The following is a 19379-nucleotide window of genomic DNA, read 5'->3' on the forward strand; positions in this document are numbered from 1 at the left end:
TTTTATTTATTTATTTATTTGACAGAGATAGAGACAGCCAGCGAGAGAGGGAACAAAGCAGGGGGAGTGGGAGAGGAAGAAGCAGGCTCATAGCAGAGGAGCCTGATGTGGGGCGATCCCAGAACACCAGGATCACGCCCTGAGCCGAAGGCAGACGCTTAACCGCTGTGCCACCCAGGCGCCCCTGATGTAAATTATTTTTCATCTTTTAACTCAGGATGACATATAAGTCTCAACCGCCTGACTGCTGTTGAGTCTCATAACTTTTGGGGGCTTCTGTACATATGGAATTAAATTTGTTTTTCTCCTGTTAATCTGTCTTCTGTCAATTTAATCATTAGACCAGCCAAAGGACCTAATGGGGAAAAAAGGAAAATTTTTTCCACCTCTACACTGCCTTCTTGCATTCCTCCCTTGTAAAAATAACTGTAAAGGTTATTTCTGGGATTCTTTTCACACAGAACCCATAAACATAGGAATGGTTTCTACCCTGCTTAGAAACAAACTGCAACATATTAACTGGAGAAAAATTACATTTATATTAGGACTAAAATGTTTGCAGTGAGTGGGAAAGTAAGACAGTCACAGCATGGGTTGCACATTTTGGTACAGAGCCATGATATTCCAAGTATTATGGACTATTCTTTGTCTTACAGAATTTTAATTAAATGTCATTTCTGAGTGATTTGCTACTCAACATTAACTGGCCCGAAGTATTAATGAAACGTTTTCATACACACCTCTAAGAAGAAATGAGAGATTTATATATTACACCCAACTCACCTTTTAGTTGTGATCAAAATTGTCACATACCAGGTTACACCTCCTTGTTGGTCTGTGTTCAGCTTGTACTACAGAGCACAGGCACTACCAACTTTCTTTTCAGCACATACCCTTGCAACATGTCTCTCTATTCCCACCCTTCACGCCCTCCCTGAAATCCCTTTAGCTCAACAGGGTACATTATCATGTTTCTATCAGATGCCCATAAATGCTACCACCAAAAGAGACAATTCAACAACTTAACACATTTATAAAAACGCAGAAAGTACCTGGACATAGGCTCTGCAAGAGCGCTCTCTTTTCTGAAGCTGAATCCATTAAGACAGCAGATTAAACACAGAATAGAAAAAACAAGTTAGTGACAGAAGAAAACAAGAAAAATAAAAGAACACATCTACACAAAACACCTCATTTTGTTGTGCACTACTTTCCAGAAGAGAATGAGAGCTAAGCAGCAGCAAAATGTAAGCAATGGCTTGAAAACTAGTCACCAGCACCCTTTCAGAATAACCCAAGTGAAAACTGAATGGTAAAAAGTTGTTAATGATGGGAGGAAATCTTGGAATTCATTTAGTAGAAATTAGTAAAAATCATTATACTTCAATCGTTTGAAATGATTCATTTCACATCAGGTTAGTTGTTAATTCATGATCCACAAATGAAGACATATGAAGTTAAGTAAATTATGTCAAAAATTTGGAACCCACATTGTTTGTGGTTTAAAGATTATATAGGTGGTTAATATGCACCACAAACCATATGTTCTAAACACAAGAAATTTTGTCTATTGTTAAAATAGAAGTGCTCATTCGTTATGATTATTTGGTTCCAAGGGAAAAATACAAACAGGTAAGTAACTTCTGATTAGAAGAATGTGACTAATCTTCTGATTTATCACTGCTTTTATGTTTTGAATAATTCCTTTTCACGGTTTTGACCAAAAAAACCCCCAAAACCAAAAAACAAAAACACTTTATACATTTTAGAAACTTCTGTGGGATAAGAAGCCTGTTTTTGTTTGTTTGCAAACAGAGCGATGTTTTTCTGGGCAAAAGGTTAATAACAACTCATATTCAATCCCAAACATTTTTTTTTCTGGTGATAAAATAAATAATAAGTTTAATTGCCCTGTTTGAATAAATGACACAGAATTTCATGGATTAGGTTGTGATTTTCTTCCTCTTCCCTACTTTTTTCCTTCAGTAGCCTTGATTGTTGAAGGAGAAAATTACCCAGGTTTAAGAAGCAGTTATTCTGATGCCTTTTGTGTGGCTAATACTCTCCCAACTTTAATTCATTCAGTCTTCAATGAGCATAGAGCAGTTACTCCGCTAAAGAATTAAGTGAGGAATGAGTGCAAGTAAATTGCCAACGCTGTCATTTGGATCACTGACTCACATCTTGGTTTTGCAGGACTCTAAACCCTTCAGAATTTCAATGTGGAGTTCAATTGATTTGTACCAAGTTGACTTTGCAAATCCGATGGGTTATAACTGCTTCAGGGAACAGTGGGAGCCACAGGAAATGAGAGCAAGCCAGCAAGCATGTGAATAACCTTTGCCCTCCCATCTCCTTACCCCATCATGCAAATTAACACATGACAAACCACATTATATAAACAACCGAAAAGAGCCAAATGGGAAACAAAAGAAAGCATTAAAAAGCTTCACAAATGGAAATTTGCCCATTATGTAGTTATTTGATATTCAGAGTAGGCAAGCTGATTAGCTGTAGCCAGTTAGAATGTGACATTAATTGCCAGCTTTACCTGATATTGTCAGACATCAACACCATTTTTAAATAAAGATACAAAGTATCACTATAACCAGTAATGTTATGGATATGTAACATTAATAGAAATTACTACTTCCAGTACATTAGGATAACAATAGCTGGCGGCAATATTCGTTAATAGCATCCAGTCAGCCTGGGTAATAACACATTAAAATCACAGCATGTCCAGATTACATAGGCAGCTGTGGATTACACTTTATCAGGGACTTGGTTGTGATTCTATCGGGGGCATAAGTGACAAAAATAACTCCTTTATGCTCAGCATGAAAAAAAACTTTAATAATAACTCATATCTACTAGATAAAACGGAATCTGTTTTCTGAGGATGCTGTTGCAGGCAAACACTGTATTTGCCAGATAAAAGATCAGGCTTTCCTCTATCAAACCATCATTACTTGAAAAATTTCTTCCATCTTCAACAGTGAGACTCTTAGTCTGATGAGACACAAAAAAGCTTAATATATTAAAAGACCACTCTCAAAAGTCATTTTTCATTCTAAAGGGGAACGGTCATTTAGTGAATTCATAGAGGACTTTAGTCTGTTACTGCCAAATTCTTGCTTTTTAAAGTAGGAGGACTGTCACGACATTCAAGGCCTTAAAATCCAGTTTCAGTAACTGATCACTTGTGCTACACAAATACCTTTCAGGGAACACATGTCATTTGATGTTAGCAATTCTAGTGTCTTTTCATTGTGGAGCTGTTTCACCATCTGATATTATAAGGAATAAATTATATTCCTTAAAAATATGTAAAATATACTTTACAAATTTATGTAAATAGAGTGCTTATATAGTATGTGCTATATACAATAAACATAAAATGCTTATTTATATAATATATAAGTATATATTGTAACACTTATAAGTATAAATAAGAATATGAAATATATATTCTCTGAAGTTTAAAAAATGAACTATTTTCATTATTTATGATTCTAATTTGCAAAAATACAATTAAACCTATGTTAACATAGTGAAGTAAAATCTGAGTAATAATAATCAGAAGGAAATACAAATTAAAAGCTAATTACTTGTCCCATGAGTTTTTAAGTGTAATATTAGATTAAATTACTTGATTTTTAAACACCTTTAATGAATTGCTAATATCCTTTCTCATTGTTGCTATTTTCTAAACTCCTACTACTTATTGATGAGACATTTATTCTATTATAATTATTTTGATATAAAAGTTCTAAAGGAAAAAAAAAAGGAGCCAAATAAATCACATTTACTCCCATTGACCTGGCCAGAATTTAGCATTCAAAGCAGTAAACACCAAAGAACACAATTATAAATTCAAAATATATAAGGAGATTATCACTTATTGTGTCTGTAGATTAGAGGTCAAATAGGGTAACCATTATAATAAAAGTGAAGGAAACTGAATATAACTAACTTGTGATGTTCTTTAGAATGATCTGATTTCACAGAAAGAGAAAAATTAACCAGAGCAGTGTCACTGATCTTACTATAACTTTAAAGATATGTATATATATCTAAGCAGAGTCCATACCTTGTTCAAACTTCGGGCAGCACTATCTTTTCCACCTGGGGTCAAGTTCCGGAGCTGTACATCTAGAAGGCCTACCAGCTGGTCCATGGCACGGACTGAGTAGGTGATGTCGCCAGCATTCAAATGATTTCTCGTTTGTTCGGCCAGCTCTCTAGCAATGTTGGCAGCTGTCTCTCCAGATTTCAACTGCAATTTTGAAAATAGATTAAAAAGGAAAGAGATCTTCAATAAGTGACTTTATTGGTTTCTGTGAACAATTGTTTTTGCATATGAATTCTAATCATCAAGCCAAGGAATAGTTATTAAACTCCATCTTCCCCTGGAATATATGCTCTGAGTTTTCCTGTTAATCCATTTTTTTTTCAACAATACCTAACTTGAAATTTATATCTTTAGGAAGCTCCTCCCTGAGGTATCTTACTTCTGAAAATTGTTCTCACCTTAATCATCCACGTGAGTGGTCAAATCTAAGGTTTGCACTAGGATTTTCTCACTGAGTTTTTAAATCCAATGTTGGTGAATTTGTGTTGTGACTCCCCAGCCATACTCCAAGCTCTCAGAGGCAAGCACAAACTTTCCATTGTGCTTAAATTAGTACTTAGTACACAAAGGATGCTGACCTGGCTGCTAAGCTCTGTGAAAATTTTATCCCAAAAACAATCCCTGCTTTTTCAAAGGGTCTTCATTTTCTTATTAACCAAGTAAGAGATTTTGATTCTGATGCACTAGGTAGCAAATTATTGCTGTATCTAGCATCTTCCTTTTGGGAAGCTACATGCTGGTTTTTGAAGTATATTCTATAAGAATATATCAAATTCTCAATACCCCAAAGATGTTAAAATAGATAGAGAATAATACCCCATGCTCATGTGAATAAATTTGATAGCTTTTGGTATAAAAAGATAGGGATATTTTACCCTATAACAACTTAAATATATAATAGTGTCATGTTTAGGAAACATTTTTTTTCTTTAGCACAGTCCAATATAAAATTCAGGGTCACACAGAGAAAAGTCCTCTTTCCTAACAGGTGTTCAGACAGCTCTAAGGAGCACGACTAAGACTGTGAGTCACATAGGTTATCAGCATCTTCTAAGGGATGCTTAATAGATGTTAGTAGCAGTATTGAATGCTAAAGAAACAAATACATAAATTAGGGCTACTGAAACAGGTAAATCATTAATAATCTCATCCTCAAGTATATAGAAAAATCCAAATTAAAAGCAAAAAAAAAGTTTAGTAACAAAATGTTGGCAAGGATTTGTGGAAATGTCTATCACTCCCAGAAACTACTACTAGGCATATATATTTGTAAAGCCCCACGTAGAACAAATTCCAGGGTCCATTAAATTCTGAAATGTGAAGACTATATAACTGAGTGATTTCTGTTATTAATTTCAACCATAAGAAATAAAATAATCCCACAGATGTAATAAAGAAATGTTCAAACATGTTCATTCTAGCTTGTTTATAATACAAAACAAAATGGATTATGACCTGCAGAAAACTGTTCATGTATATACATATCATGGAATATTGTACAACAGCTTAAAAGTTTAGAGGAGATCAATATCATAACATGAATTTTCAGTATGCTCCGTTGAGTTAAAATAAATGCAAGTATAAAAATTACTTATATATGCTAATATCTATTAGCATGGTATTCATGAAATAAAAATGCAAAACAATAGTAGCATATAAAAAAATACAATACATATAGCATGATATTTTTATGTGTTTATTTTATATATATTTAAGCACACAGAAGAAAGTCTGAAAGATGGGAATCAAAGGAAAAATCTTTTCTATAATGTTTAAATTTTACAAGAAGAATATGTTAAAGTATTTACTATATAATCAGTACTTTTTAGAAATCCTTACAATAGAAAACAACTGCACTAACTTTAATAAATTTGTAAAATATGGTCAAGGACTACATACCTAGGATACCTATAAAACCAAATAGAATACACTATAGGGTTCAAGGATAAGTATATAACAAATTCAGTGTAGATCAAAGTAGCATTCATGGCCCACTGATGGGTCATGGAAGTACTTTTAAGTGGTTACTGAACAACATAAATATATTATAATCCATACATTTAAATTTTACATACAATTTAAGGCTGCCTACTGGTAATCTAGTAATCAATGTATGATTTATAAAATTTGGTATTCATTAATTAAATTAGTGAGATGTTAGTATTTGCTAAGTTTTCAAATAGGTCTGACACTTAACCAACTGAGCCACCCAGGTGCCCCCACATATTATTTTTTCTATGAGAAATGTCAGGGCAGAGGAAGACCTCTTTTGATTTACTTGTCGAAAAAAGTTTTTAAAAAGTTTGAGATCTACTGAACTTGGTAATGTATTTTCTTTACTGACACAGTATCTTTGAAACTAAGGATGTAAGTACTGACTTTGATGACCTCTATCAGGGAATATTATGAAAAGCAAAATTGTTTATCAAACAAAGAAAAAATAAGAAATAATAGCAACTAGTATTTTCATACTATTATTTCATTTCTCTTTTTTTTTCTGTGTAGATGTATAGCATAGTTTTCAAATTTGTTATTATAATATCAGGGTGGGACATGATAAGGTGGAAAAGAAGGCCTATGTAGTTTCCTTATATAAAATTTTAAACTTTTCTTTATGTACAGTAATCAAAAAGTTATAATCTAGTGTGGTAAAATAGTGAGTCAAATATGAAAATCACTGGTGGATTATCTTAAATAGTAGCTATATTTTAGCATTTAAGAAGTGTTCATTTATGAAGAATAAATCTAATTATGGCTGCAAAAGAATTCTGAAACTCAATATTCACCAAAAAGAAAGTTGTAAAGAAAAAAGAAAACCCTGAAGTACAATTAAGTTATAAACATTCTTACAATAAAAATGTGAAAAGTGTATTTTTAAAGTAAAATAAAAATTGATGTAACTATTCATCTTGATCCTCTCTTCCTCTTAAAACTGAAGGAATCACAGTAAAAATCTTCCATTCATTCAACAATCATTTGGACCCTTGTTACTTCCTGAGGAAATAAAAATGAATGTTATATAGCTCTTGTACTCACGAAGCTTACATTCTATCTGTTGGGATGGCGGTGGGGATAGGGGCATAAAGACAGGTAATATTAATGCAACAGTGAAATTTTAATAACAAAATTGTATATGAGTTATGGGAATACAGTAGAATGGTAATGAATAGCTGGAAATAAGGGGGGAAAGCAACAGAAATAACAACTAGAAAAACCATGGTTTGAGAAGACAAGGTACTGTGGGAAGAGTGGAAAGAAAAAAACACACTTTTCTACCTTCAGAATTCAATATTGATACCTACACAGTATACATGTGTATGCATATGTGGTAAACATATTGTATCTTACTTTAAAAAATAGGATGAATATCTCTGTCTCTATAATTTCAACAGTTATTCATTCAGTCTATATGTTCATTGTTCTTTAACACATGAATTTCTTTTTTCTTAAGATTTTATTTATTCATTTGAGAGAGAGAGAGAGAGGGAGCATAAGCAGAGGCAGCAGCAGAGGGACAGGGAGAAGCAGGCTCCCCACTGAGCAGAGAGCTTGATGCATGGGGCTCGATCTCAGCAACCGGGATCATGACCTGTGCTGAAGGCAGAAGCTTAAACAACTGAGCCACCCAGGTGCCCCTAACACATGAATTTCTAATAGCACTGGGTTAAAGTCTGAGGCTACAATACTGAATAAAATGGTTCCCAATAAAAAGGAGCTTACATACTAATAATGGAAAGGGTTTTTAATAAATTAACTAAAGAATTATTTAATTTTAATTTTGTTGAGTGCAATACAGAACTCAAGTTTAAGGGCATTTTACTCTAGTGTCTGAAGTTAGGGAATAATTTAGGAAGTGCTTTTCTAGGGAATAGTGTTGAATGTGAGATGGAATGGAAAGGGAATTGGGTTGGGATGTAGGTGAGGGCCTCCAGGCAGAGAGGACACTTTTAGGATGGAAGGGCATGGGTCTAGGGGAACTGCACAAAGGGGGCTCTAAGTGGGATTTAGGCTGCTGGAGAGGTGAGCAAGGGGCACATGAAGTGGTCCCCTTCAGAAGTCATGATGAAGATTTTGAGAACTGCACTAAGAGCAAGGGAAAGTACTAACATGTCTAAACAGGAGTGGTCTAATCCGAGTTGTATTTGAAATCAACTCTGGAGAATGGATTAGAGGGTTCCACAGTGGATGAAAGGGACCTTGGTAAGAGGCTCCAGCAGCAGAAGCTGTGTTGGATGAGGGTGGCGGTGGTGAAACGTGGCCTGGTTTGGGAGAGATTTATAAGTCCACCAACAGGACTGCTATCTGATTGGCTGTGGGAGGCGAAGGACAGAGAAGCATTCCAAGGTGGTGCCGTTCACTGGATTCTCCAACAGCCATTGTGATGTCAACATTCATAGCTCAAAGTTTGCCTTTCCAAACCAGGCTGTCACAGACCATATTCTTTCCAGTGGCATCCAGAGGCTACTCTACCATCTTTCTGAGTTCTCTATTTATTTCTCTCACCACAGTAGTCATGGACCACAATTATCTTACTTCTATACAAGATACACGCATATCTTTAATCCGCCTCAAGTCTTCTGCACAAAGGGTTGAAATAATGTTAACTCTGCATATCCTTGCTTAGAGACCTAATGAAAATGTCTGTCTCTAATATTGCTTGTGCTAAATTCTACTAAAGTTATTTCTCAGAAATAAGCACTGCACACTGAGAAATCTTATGAGTTCTGTGAGGATCCGTAAATTAATGCCTGTATTGAAATGGCAGGATTATATCCAGGCTTGAATGGAGTGGGGGGGAACCCTGCAGCTTTAGTTAAGGATAATAATTACGACAGAGATGGATACTATTTACATTTCAAATTTTGACACATGTAAAAACAATTTTCTTTGAAATGTTTTGACATTTTATGAGATTTATTACATCAAACATCAATCAGGTGCCAAAACAATTCATGAAGGAGTTTTTCATAGTGGTTAAGTATACAGCTATCATTTCTTTGAAAGATCTACTTATGTTATTTTGCTGTAAATCAGAGTCAAGAAGGTATATAAACAATTAAATGTTTCTACCTTACTATTGAAAGTAGGTTAAATAAGCCCAAAGTCCTAGAAACCCTACCAGTTTCTGAAAAATCAGGAAGTAATTTGCTTTTGTTCCATATTAGCTCTACGGAGATTAAAAGGATTGAGAAATTAAAATCCAGGTGATGGGGTTCGACCTAGTCTTCCCAGGCAGATACCTGGCTTATTTTATACTGTAAAATTGCAGCAATTATGCACCCTCACATCTTTCTTTAGAAAATGCAGGAGGAACTCTGCTTCTCTCAAAATCTGTCAGAAGCTTGTGAACAAACAAAAGACAAGACTCTTCAGTTTGCTAGAAATAGAAAGACTATTTTCCAGTGACAATTCAGGCATTTCTTTTCCATAGAACAGTTGAACCAGGTAATGAAGTAGGAAGCATAACTCACTTCATATGCAAAGAAATATGGAAGCTGTTCAAAACTGCAATTTCAAAGACTTTTAAATTGAAAGAGACTGGAGGGATTGTAAAGTGCAATAAGCTAGGCAACATAGAAAATATAAACTCCTTTTTGAAAATCTGGTGTAATCGAGAGATGAAGCTAAAGCTGGAGACCGTATTTTAGTAAGCAGTAATTAACATGAGAAAATAGGATATTTTGCTACATATGATTGAGGAGCCCGAGCTCTGAACTAAATTTGTTGGCCTTCAAGAAGAAGACCAGTCTATCTTTCTATCCATCCATCTATTTATCCTTGAACCTGCCTTTCCTTCTATCCATCCATCCAGGCAGTCGACCATCCGTCCATCCATGCAACTACCTACCAATTTTTCTCTCTCCTTCCTCCCTCTCTATTACTACTGGGGTAAAGGCCCCTTTGTGTACAACTTTTGCCTTTTTCTTTCATACAAATTATGTTTTTACTAAATCTCATCATTATGAAAGTATTTTGGCTAGTTTGTAATAAATTTCTTCATGAAGTTCTGACTTTAGAGGCTTACATTTTCTCTAGTAAAATGTAATCCACTCTTTATCACCACACAAAATTTAATCTATAATTTCACAGTATGTAAGTCGCCTGAATTAATTTGTGAATCAGAAGCCATCAAGATTCTTTGCCTATTTTGTTCTTCCCTCCTGGCCTAACTGCAAGGATGGGGCTGGGGGGAGTCACTCATTTCTTAACAAACATGAAAATATAGTTTGCTTCTTCAGACTAAAGTAAGCATCCCAATCCATTTATTTGTGTATACTTGCTGTCTACAGTGCTGCCAAACGCACAGTGGGTGGGCAGTGTTATCAATAATGAAAAGAATGATATTCCCCATGGTACAGATGCAGACACTGTGATCCAGAGGTGGTCTTTCCTGGAAAGTCCTCAGCAATTCCCCAGAAACACTATAAAGTCATAAAGGAGGTGCCGCACATTCCAGGATGCATTCACTCATTGAACTCTTGAGGAGGGGACACTGAATACACTGTTTACAGAGAATTACTCCTTCCTTTCTTTTCTCATCTATGCTTTCATGGGGGGTAAAAAGTGTTCCTTTATTTTAAAAGTTTGAAGTTCACAGGACTACGAAAGGGGAAAGAGAGAAGGAATGAATCATGAAAGATAGTTATTTTATTTTACTTTTTCAACATGACAAAAAAAAATCAACTAGAAAAAGGGGGAAATTTAGAGCAGAGCACAGGGGATGGGGCATGGGAAAGGAATAAGGGGGGGAGGGGCAGGGCCAGGAGAAAGAAGAAGAGGATGGGAAAGGGAGGAGGGATAAGAGAAGGGGAGCGCAAAGCTGAGAACTATGCTGGGTACTTTCCAATTCTTGGTTCAAGGTCACTTTCCATCCTCCTCCATCCTGCTCTCTGCCCTACAGGGTGAACTTAGGATGTTATTCAGAATGCTCCCTCTTCTCTGGCTTCCATGGGGTTTGTCCAAAGGGGAGGGTGGGCAAGTGAATGCAAGGAGGAGGGAGAGTGAAGTCAGGGTATTTATTCCCCTAGGTCTCTTCCTGAAAAGTTGCCTGAGGCTAAGCAGAGTCTCTCCTCTGTAGGTCAACTTTCCTCTCAAAGACATTCACTTCCAACTTTTAGTCCCTCCTCTGGTCCAGCAACCACAGACCTGGGGTTGGGGACAGCTCCACCTCTGACACTAGCATGGGCTCAATCCCTTGTAGTTCACCTTTGCTCCCCCAAGAACACTGTAAACAAACCCTTTTCTTCAAATGTTCCATCTGTTTGTTGTTGGGACTCTGGTACTGACGGAGGAAATGAGCAAAGTTATGAATTCTGTGAAAGATGCTTTGGAGAGCAGGGAAAGACCATGAACAAATCACTCTGTGAGTACTGCATACCAATTCTCTCTTGGAGGTTTACAATGTTAATATTTAAAAGTTTTGGGGCTTTGTGGAAAAGAAACCTATTCAACTACCATTTACATTCAATGAATAACATAAATATTTGGAGATATGAGGGACACACCAGGTAAAAGGGTGGACAAAAGTAAAGAGAGACTAGGGAAGTAAGTAGGATGTAAAGGCAGTCAAAATCTGGGCACAGTTTAACTAGTGCTGTGGCTACGCATGATGTCTTGATAAAGGTAGACCCAGCTAAAACCCCAGCTGCACACTGACCTCGGGCCAGTTAAATAATCTGATTCAGAGAGCTCCAAGGCCTCCTGTTATACTTTCGAAGATTTTATAAACTTATAAGAAATGAAGCGAAGGCATTATTATAAATTCCAATTGCCTAAATGCCATAATCTTAATATAATTATAATATTACATAATTTTGCAGACTCTACAGGATTAAACAGAAATGCTCTGGAATAATGGAACATATTTGTTATATTGGGGAAAAAAAAAAAACCAAACACCCATCCATAAATCAAATGGGCAACAGCTGTCTGGTCTTTGCAAAGAATTATCCTTTTGTTATAAGATTAGGAGGTCTTCAGAGGAAAGAAAAGAATTAAGCATCATTATCAGTTAAAGTCATCCAGTAATTTCTGCAATGAAATAGCCTGACTATATTCAGGAATTATCATGAAAACACTCAGCTTTCTAGGTGAATTATTACTGAATTAATATTACCCCCTGGGCAAGTATGTAGGGAGTATTTTTAAAAAGTTGCTAATGTAAGGAGATATGCTACTGATCTCTTAATCTGATCACATCCAGCAAGAGTTATTTGCCCTGGGGTCTGAGCTACATTGTAATAAAATCAAAGGACATAAAAACTGTGGCAGGAACAGTGCTGAAATTGGAGAAGCATTATTATGAATAGCAACAAGTATGGAGATGCATATGTAAGAGGGTAACTAGAGTCAATATAACCACTGTTCTTCCATGATTTAGGGTAAATAGATAGTTATGGCTCATCTGCTAAATGATCTACTGGGTAGATATTTATGGATTATTATACAGTATATTATTGAGGATCAGCCTGGTTAAAAACAAATAGAGAAAAGAGCAAATGGCACAGACAGGCTTTTAGTAAGGCCATCATTTGTAATATTTCTCAGGAAAAGTCTCTTTCAGAAATTCCTCAGCCTAGCTAATGTGCCATAGAAGGACTCTTCATTTTAGGAGTGCATAAATCCACACAAATTGCTATAATAAGGATTCATCCCATATCCCTTTTGGCATAAATGCACATCTGGTCTCTGTTTGTAATGAAATCAATTCAAAGTCCCACAGTGCATTAATAATAAAAATGTTCAACATATTGCAACCAAATAAGCCCTGAAAATTTGAGTCTGCAAGATTCTGTCACACATATGTATACTTTTAACACTGATAAATGGTTAGGTTACAGAACATTTATCAAATAGCCTAAGATTCCAAGGTAGATTTTTTTTGTAATTATTATTTCCACAGGAAAATCTATATGCATGTATGCTAGAAGCTTTTGCTTGCTTGATTTATAATGTCTCTTGGACTTTTATATTTGGAGTTCACAATATCATAAAAATTTTATTAATAATAAAATTATTATAAGCAATACTGGCTGGCTTAGAGGAAGTTCACGGATTTGTCCTTTAAGGACAACAAAATTCTAAATTAGCACATGGCACATCAAAGGTTGTCACTAAATCTTAAAGAGAACTAAAATGGGAGAGTATGTCCCCATTAATCAAAAAAAAATCTTGGGGCGCCTGGGTGACACAGCAGTTGGGCGTCTGCCTTCGGCTCAGGGCGTGATCCCGGCGTTATGGGATCGAGCCCCACATCGGGCTCTTCCGCTATGAGCCTGCTTCTTCCTCTCCCACTCCCCCTGCTTGTGTTCCCTCTCTCGCTGGCTGTCTCTATCTCTGTCAAATAAATAAATAAAATCTTTAAAAAAATATCTTAACTATTTTGCTTGCAACAGTTATAATCAACAACAGAAGATCTAGGTTTGGGCAAACCTTCCTGGTCAGTCATACAATTTACCTTTTGTGTTATATGGTTGACCCAAGGAGAAGAACAGTTGCTAAGATCCGGTCCTTGGGGATCCCAGATTCCATCAGGAGCCAGGCAGAGATAAGTTGATACTCCTAAAATAATGAGAAAAATAGGTCTGCTTTAAATATTCAAAGCATCTTGCTTACAAAGACTCTTTATCCGTGTTATGTTTAAATATGAACAAAGGCAAAACTGGGATCATTAAACTAAGATAATGTATATTAAAACACCACACACAGCGCCTGGCCAAACAACTGATATTGGAGAAATGCAATAGAACAAACAAAATCATTCAATATTTTTAAATCACTTGCTGGCAACTACACCAGGTAGAGAGAACAGTTTCATAAATTAGCGAGAGGTGGTATCTGCCTCTATGGGGCTTACTGTGTGAGTTTTCAGAGGCAAGGCAGCAGCTGAGTCTTAAAGGAATCAGTCTGCAGGTTTTTCAGGAAAACAAGGTAGGAAAGGGCATTCCAGGTGCAGAAAAAAATATGTTGTCCTTGGGAAACTTCAAATGTTTTAAATTGAGGTCTACTGTATAGGGGAGTTGTGTTTAATGGACTTGGAAAAGCAGGCAAAGTCGGATCATAAACTCCCTTGTCTGCCACCTGTGGGTGCTGGAAAATCAGTGAACATTAAGCAGAGGAGAGAAATGAGCTGATTAAGGTTTTAGAAAGATAACTGTGGCAGCAGCATGGAGGGTGAATCTAAGGGGGAGACGTGAGGGTTTGGGGGAAGCTATTACAATAATTCAAGTGACAGCCTGTGTGGCTCTGAACAGCACTACAGCAGAGGGGACAGAGAAAAGGTTAAAAATAAGATTGTAGCATAGGGGCATTCACGTGGGAGTGCTCCAGAAGGTTTGGTTTCCTTTAAAGCTTTTCCCCAATTTTCACACAACAATAATGACATATTTCCATAGTGCTCTGTAGTTTTCAAACTGCTTTCAAATAAAGTATTTCACTCACCTTCACAACAAACATTTGAAGTGGGGGGGGGAATGTTATTATTTCTCTTTCAAAAAATGAAGGAAATGAGGCCCAGAATGAAGGGGACAGTGCTAAGAGACAAGGTTTCAAACTGTTGGAATCAATCAGATTTCAGTACCACAGAAAACTTTAGAACTGAACATTGCACCCTTTCATAAAGGGAAGAAAGATTTCAGAATATTTTTAAACACTTTGCTGAAAAAAGAAATTAAATGTGCACTTTTATAAAAGCCAATATTCTTTTTGGTCTTTTCACTTCACATACTATAGGATTCAGAATGATATATCCACACTGGAACTCTTCTAAGACAAACCCGTTTAAAGTAACCAAATCAGTAATACACAGAGTCCCTATTCTTGTATCACGACATCTATCGTACATTTGCTTTATTTACATATTTTATGGAATAATTATTTAGCATATCAAATATTAGTTTTATGAAGATCAATGTATGTAACAATAAGAAAACCAGGCTATTTCAGGCATAAAAATTGTTAAGTAATAATATGGTTACCACTTGGGGATATTAGGAATCACATCAGTAAAAAATGAGCCAGGGAGAGGGAAGAACTATTTAGCTTTGAACTATCTCCTAGAGAAAACAATGGATCTTGCTCTCTCTGGGGGATTTTTTTTTTTTTTAAAGATTTTATTTATTTATTTGACAGAGATAGAGACAGCCAGCAAGAGAGGGAACACAAAGCAGGGGGAGCGGGAGAGGAAGAAGCAGGCTCACAGCAGAGGACTGACGTGGGGCTCGATCCCATAACGCCAGGATCACGCCCTGAGCCGAAGGCAGACGCTTAACCGCTGTGCCACCCAGGCACCTCTCTCTCTGGGGGATTTTGAGTAATGGGAGATTGGCTCCTACCCCTTGAAGAGCCTTTGGCTATTAAAGGACAGCTACAATGATTTATCAAAAGGAACTTTCTCTTTTGTTAAGTTTTAGGTAGTTTCGATGATCATTTACTAATGGAGAAGTCCTCCACCTCATTTTCTGCTATCAACATTTGACAATAGGTGACAAGCATGAGAACTAGCTCCCAGCAATCCAGTGACTCGCTCTGGGCTCCTACGCAGCCGGGCTGGCCTTCTGGAGCAGCCAGGACATCCACAGCCTAACTGTAACTCCCCCCACAGCTCTCACACCATGAGCAAAAACTTCTGGCCTCATGTGTATACGCACTAAGTCCTCATCGGTGACTTCTCCAGAATGTATTTTCAAACTTTGAAAATACACTGCTTTAAATTGTAATTTGGCCGAGTTCAGAATTCAATCAACTGAAGTGACAAAAACAAACAATAAACTAAACAAAAAAGCCACAAGAAAAGCAAGGTAACCTAACAAAAGACTTCTAGCTGAACTCTGCCGATCAGACTTACCTATCGTTCCTGCAGGGCACGGCTGCTTGGCCATCTGTCCTTGACGGGTCTTAAACCACATGATTTCTCGGGCTTCCACAGCTTCACAGCTCTCTTCCAGAGCTGGGATTTGGGACGATGCCGATGGTAGATGTGTGGTCGTGTCATCAAGCACCTCCACAGCGGGAGATGGGGTGCTGGTGCTCCGGTTTCGTCTTCCTGACACCGACGGGGTGGTACTCCTGCCTGGGCTCCAAGCTGTGGTCTTCAGGGTGGTGCTGGTGGTGGTGCTCCCCATGCCAAGAGGTCCTGTGGTAGAGATTTCTGAAATAAAATTCAAAAGAAAACATCTGCATTGTTTGCTCATCACCTCAAGGTGTCCTAATACTTTAGAAAACATTTTTATTTGACAGTTCAAAGAGCCTTCAACATGGAAAAAAATAAGCCAGTGCCAAGGTATCTGAATGCCACCTCAGTACCATGACAGCCATCTGACCAATGCCAAACATCAGCTTGTTCATGGTTCCGCTCAACTCAAATCACAGGAAACAAAATTACAGCACAACCCACCTCTTCAGTAAGCTTCTTAATGCTTCATGCCTTTTTAACGATTAGAGGATTAATACTTACAGCCCTCCTCAACTTAGAATTTTCAAACTTGTGTAGAATGGGAGAGAGCTATTGTAATAGTCTTTTCATATTGAGCATCACATGAGTTTCTAAAGATGAAGCAATTAGGGGAGAGGGATCAGAAATAAAAGGGCATCAAGATTTAAAGTGCTCTCACGCTAAAAAGTAAAGAACAATTCTGAATATGGTCTCTTTAACATAAATTAAAGCAGCTGGATATCTACCCAATGCTCTCAGAACTGACCCACCTTAACAAAACTTTCAAACCTGACATTTACTAATGTAAAGTATGTCGTTGCCAATTTCGTTGTCTCATAAATTATTTTCTAACTAGATTTCTTAAAATGGGGAAATGCATTCCAAATTCCAAATAAAACTGGTAAGGTTCCTTGACCAGATATTAATAGGTTATTAAGCCTAGAACGTATCCAAAGGAATGTTCTAACAATACCATAGAAATAATCACTGCAGAGAATCATCTTTCTGGGGGAATATCTATTTATATTTCCATCATAGGAAGGCAAGAGTATGCCAGTCCTCCACATACTTACATTGCATTCCTAACTGTAAGGTTAGAAACTACTCTTAACCTCATTTACTGGCAATAATCCTAGGGCCACTGGCTCTAGCCAGATTCCAAGTAGCTTGGGTTCATGGAACTCAGGGAGTCCTGTGCTGAGCCTCCAGCTGTTTGTCATTCATCGTCTGCTTTCTTTAACATGTCATCAACTTGACTTTGCTGCCCTAGAAGAGGTGCCACATCCATCACGTGTGGTTGGTACGTATAAAGCTCCCCAAAACAAGGAAGAGACGGCAGTAGGGAAGGGGGTATGGATATTCTGAACATTTAATCACTGAAACTGTAGCATTTTCTGAAGTGATGTTATTTTTCTAGCTGTCTCCTTGCTTGTTCTGTTTCCTCTTTCTTCTAAGCGTTCCTCCTTCCTCTTGGGTTCTCTCTCTATGTGAATGTAATGTTCATAACTTCATTGATGCAAAGTTCATGAAGGAAGAAGGAGTATCTTTTTTTCCCCTTCTTCCATTAACACCACATTTCCCAAAGTCTTGCTGATTCTGTCTCATTTCTCTATTTTTCTCTCTTCCCAATCACCACTAGCTGCACTCCTCCCACTCATCAGTGGATGAGTACAACAGCCTTGTAAAACAATACCAGAGCAAAATGACATTACTGGGATTTTAATATTGATGTTTGCAAAATCAAAATTCAGAATTCATAAAAATTGACACTAATGTTTAACAAAACTCATATATAAATTTTAGCAACATAAGTAAAATTGAATTCTTAAAATTATAACTAGTAGAAATGATTCTAATATACGTCATTTATTTGCATTTGAATTTGCCGAAATGTCTCAAAAAGAAAAAACATAATGAAGAAATATTAATAACTTGAAAGTAAATATTACTTAATATTAAATTAATTAAAAATAAGTTAATATTAAAATTAAATACTCTTGTTCTTATTAAGTATTAGCCTTAAAAACATGTCAGTGGTGTCAATGCTGGGATACAAGCACCTTTTGTGTGTAAAGTTTTCTGGCTGATGGAAAAATTCTTCTTTACTTTATACCACTTGATAGACTAGTAAGGCAATAGTTAAAAGCTAACTCCAAGCATTTTCTCTGGCTCCTTCAATTTAAATAATTCCATCTCTCATTTGTAGTTTGTTCAGAATTATATAGATACTGAAGAATGCTTTCTAAATGAATGCACTTTTCTTCATTTAGATATTTTAATTAGCGTACAACGTTATGGGAGGGAAGAGACTTGTTTTGCAGACATTTTTGCTCTGATAAAACTGCATAATCCCACATGCAGTGAGAAGATTGACCGGTCTGTTGTCTCAATCACACAAATCACACAAATCACACACAAGGAGCAACGACACGTGATCACAAGATGCTTTTTTGCTGTGACTCTGGTCTTGCCAATTTTGAATAAATTTGTCTTTTCGCATAGATTTAATATAATTATCTTTGTGCTCTATAACAATCCAGATTTCAGATTTTTAAAGACTACAGTATCACACCAACATGTATTTAACAATGCCACTACATAATGGAAATCAATATTCATTATTTTTCTCTAAAATTACCCTATTGAAACAATTCTCTACCTTTTGCCAGAGGCATCTTGTAGGGTATAAATTGGAATATGTTACTCTCCAGATCAAAATCCCTTAAATCACTTCTGTCTGCCCTCTAAACAAAGACTGGACTCCTTTTCTTTGCACCTAAGCCCTCCATGCGTTTATTTCTCTAGCTCATTTGTAATGCTTCTTCATCTTTCAGCTCTACTATTAAACCATACAAAATTACCAGTAATTTCCCAACTGTACCCTGTTCTTTCTGCCCCAGGGCTTTTGAACATGCTGCGGTGTTCCTGATCCCATTTCCACCTGGCTAATTTCTGTTTAGCCTTTGGGGATGGCTTGGATGCCATCTCCACCAAGGAACCTTTTCAAATTTACCAAGATGAGGTTACATACTAATGTGTTTTGTTCAAGATTATTTCCTCAGCTTTTAGCCTGGTGTCTGACCTACAGTAAATTAGCTCTCAGTCAAGATAGATGAACATCAGGGGCGCCTGGGTGGCACAGCGGTTAAGCGTCTGCCTTCGGCTCAGGGCGTGATCCCGGCGTTATGGGATCGGAGCCCCACATCAGGCTCTTCTGCTATGAGCCTGCTTCTTCCTCTCCCACTCCCCCTGCTTGTGTTCCCTCTCTCGCTGGCTGTCTCTATCTCTGTCAAATAAATAAATAAAATCTTA

The 19379-nt window shown here is 36.8% G+C and overlaps 1 protein-coding gene across 15 annotated transcripts in view; it reads right to left on the reverse strand.

Annotated features, from left to right (window-relative positions):
• The window catches only part of ADGRL3 (adhesion G protein-coupled receptor L3), an 815688-nt gene that overhangs the window by 145226 nt on the left and 651083 nt on the right, over nucleotides 1-19379 (reverse strand). For 12 of the 15 annotated variants that reach the window (XM_034671747.1, XM_034671744.1, XM_034671745.1 and 9 more), the window contains 4 exons: nucleotides 15981-16283; nucleotides 13593-13696; nucleotides 4094-4279; nucleotides 1053-1091 (listed from right to left, as the gene is read on the reverse strand). In XM_034671747.1, coding sequence (XP_034527638.1) covers nucleotides 1053-1091; nucleotides 4094-4279; nucleotides 13593-13696; nucleotides 15981-16283 — 632 coding nt within the window. The remainder of the gene's footprint in view (nucleotides 1-1052; nucleotides 1092-4093; nucleotides 4280-13592; nucleotides 13697-15980; nucleotides 16284-19379) is intronic. The other 3 variants (XM_034671746.1, XM_019801792.2, XM_019801788.2) reach the window with 1 other exon arrangement.

Source organism: Ailuropoda melanoleuca, chromosome 11 (genome assembly GCF_002007445.2).
Source record: "Ailuropoda melanoleuca isolate Jingjing chromosome 11, ASM200744v2, whole genome shotgun sequence".
NCBI lineage: Eukaryota > Metazoa > Chordata > Mammalia > Carnivora > Ursidae > Ailuropoda > Ailuropoda melanoleuca.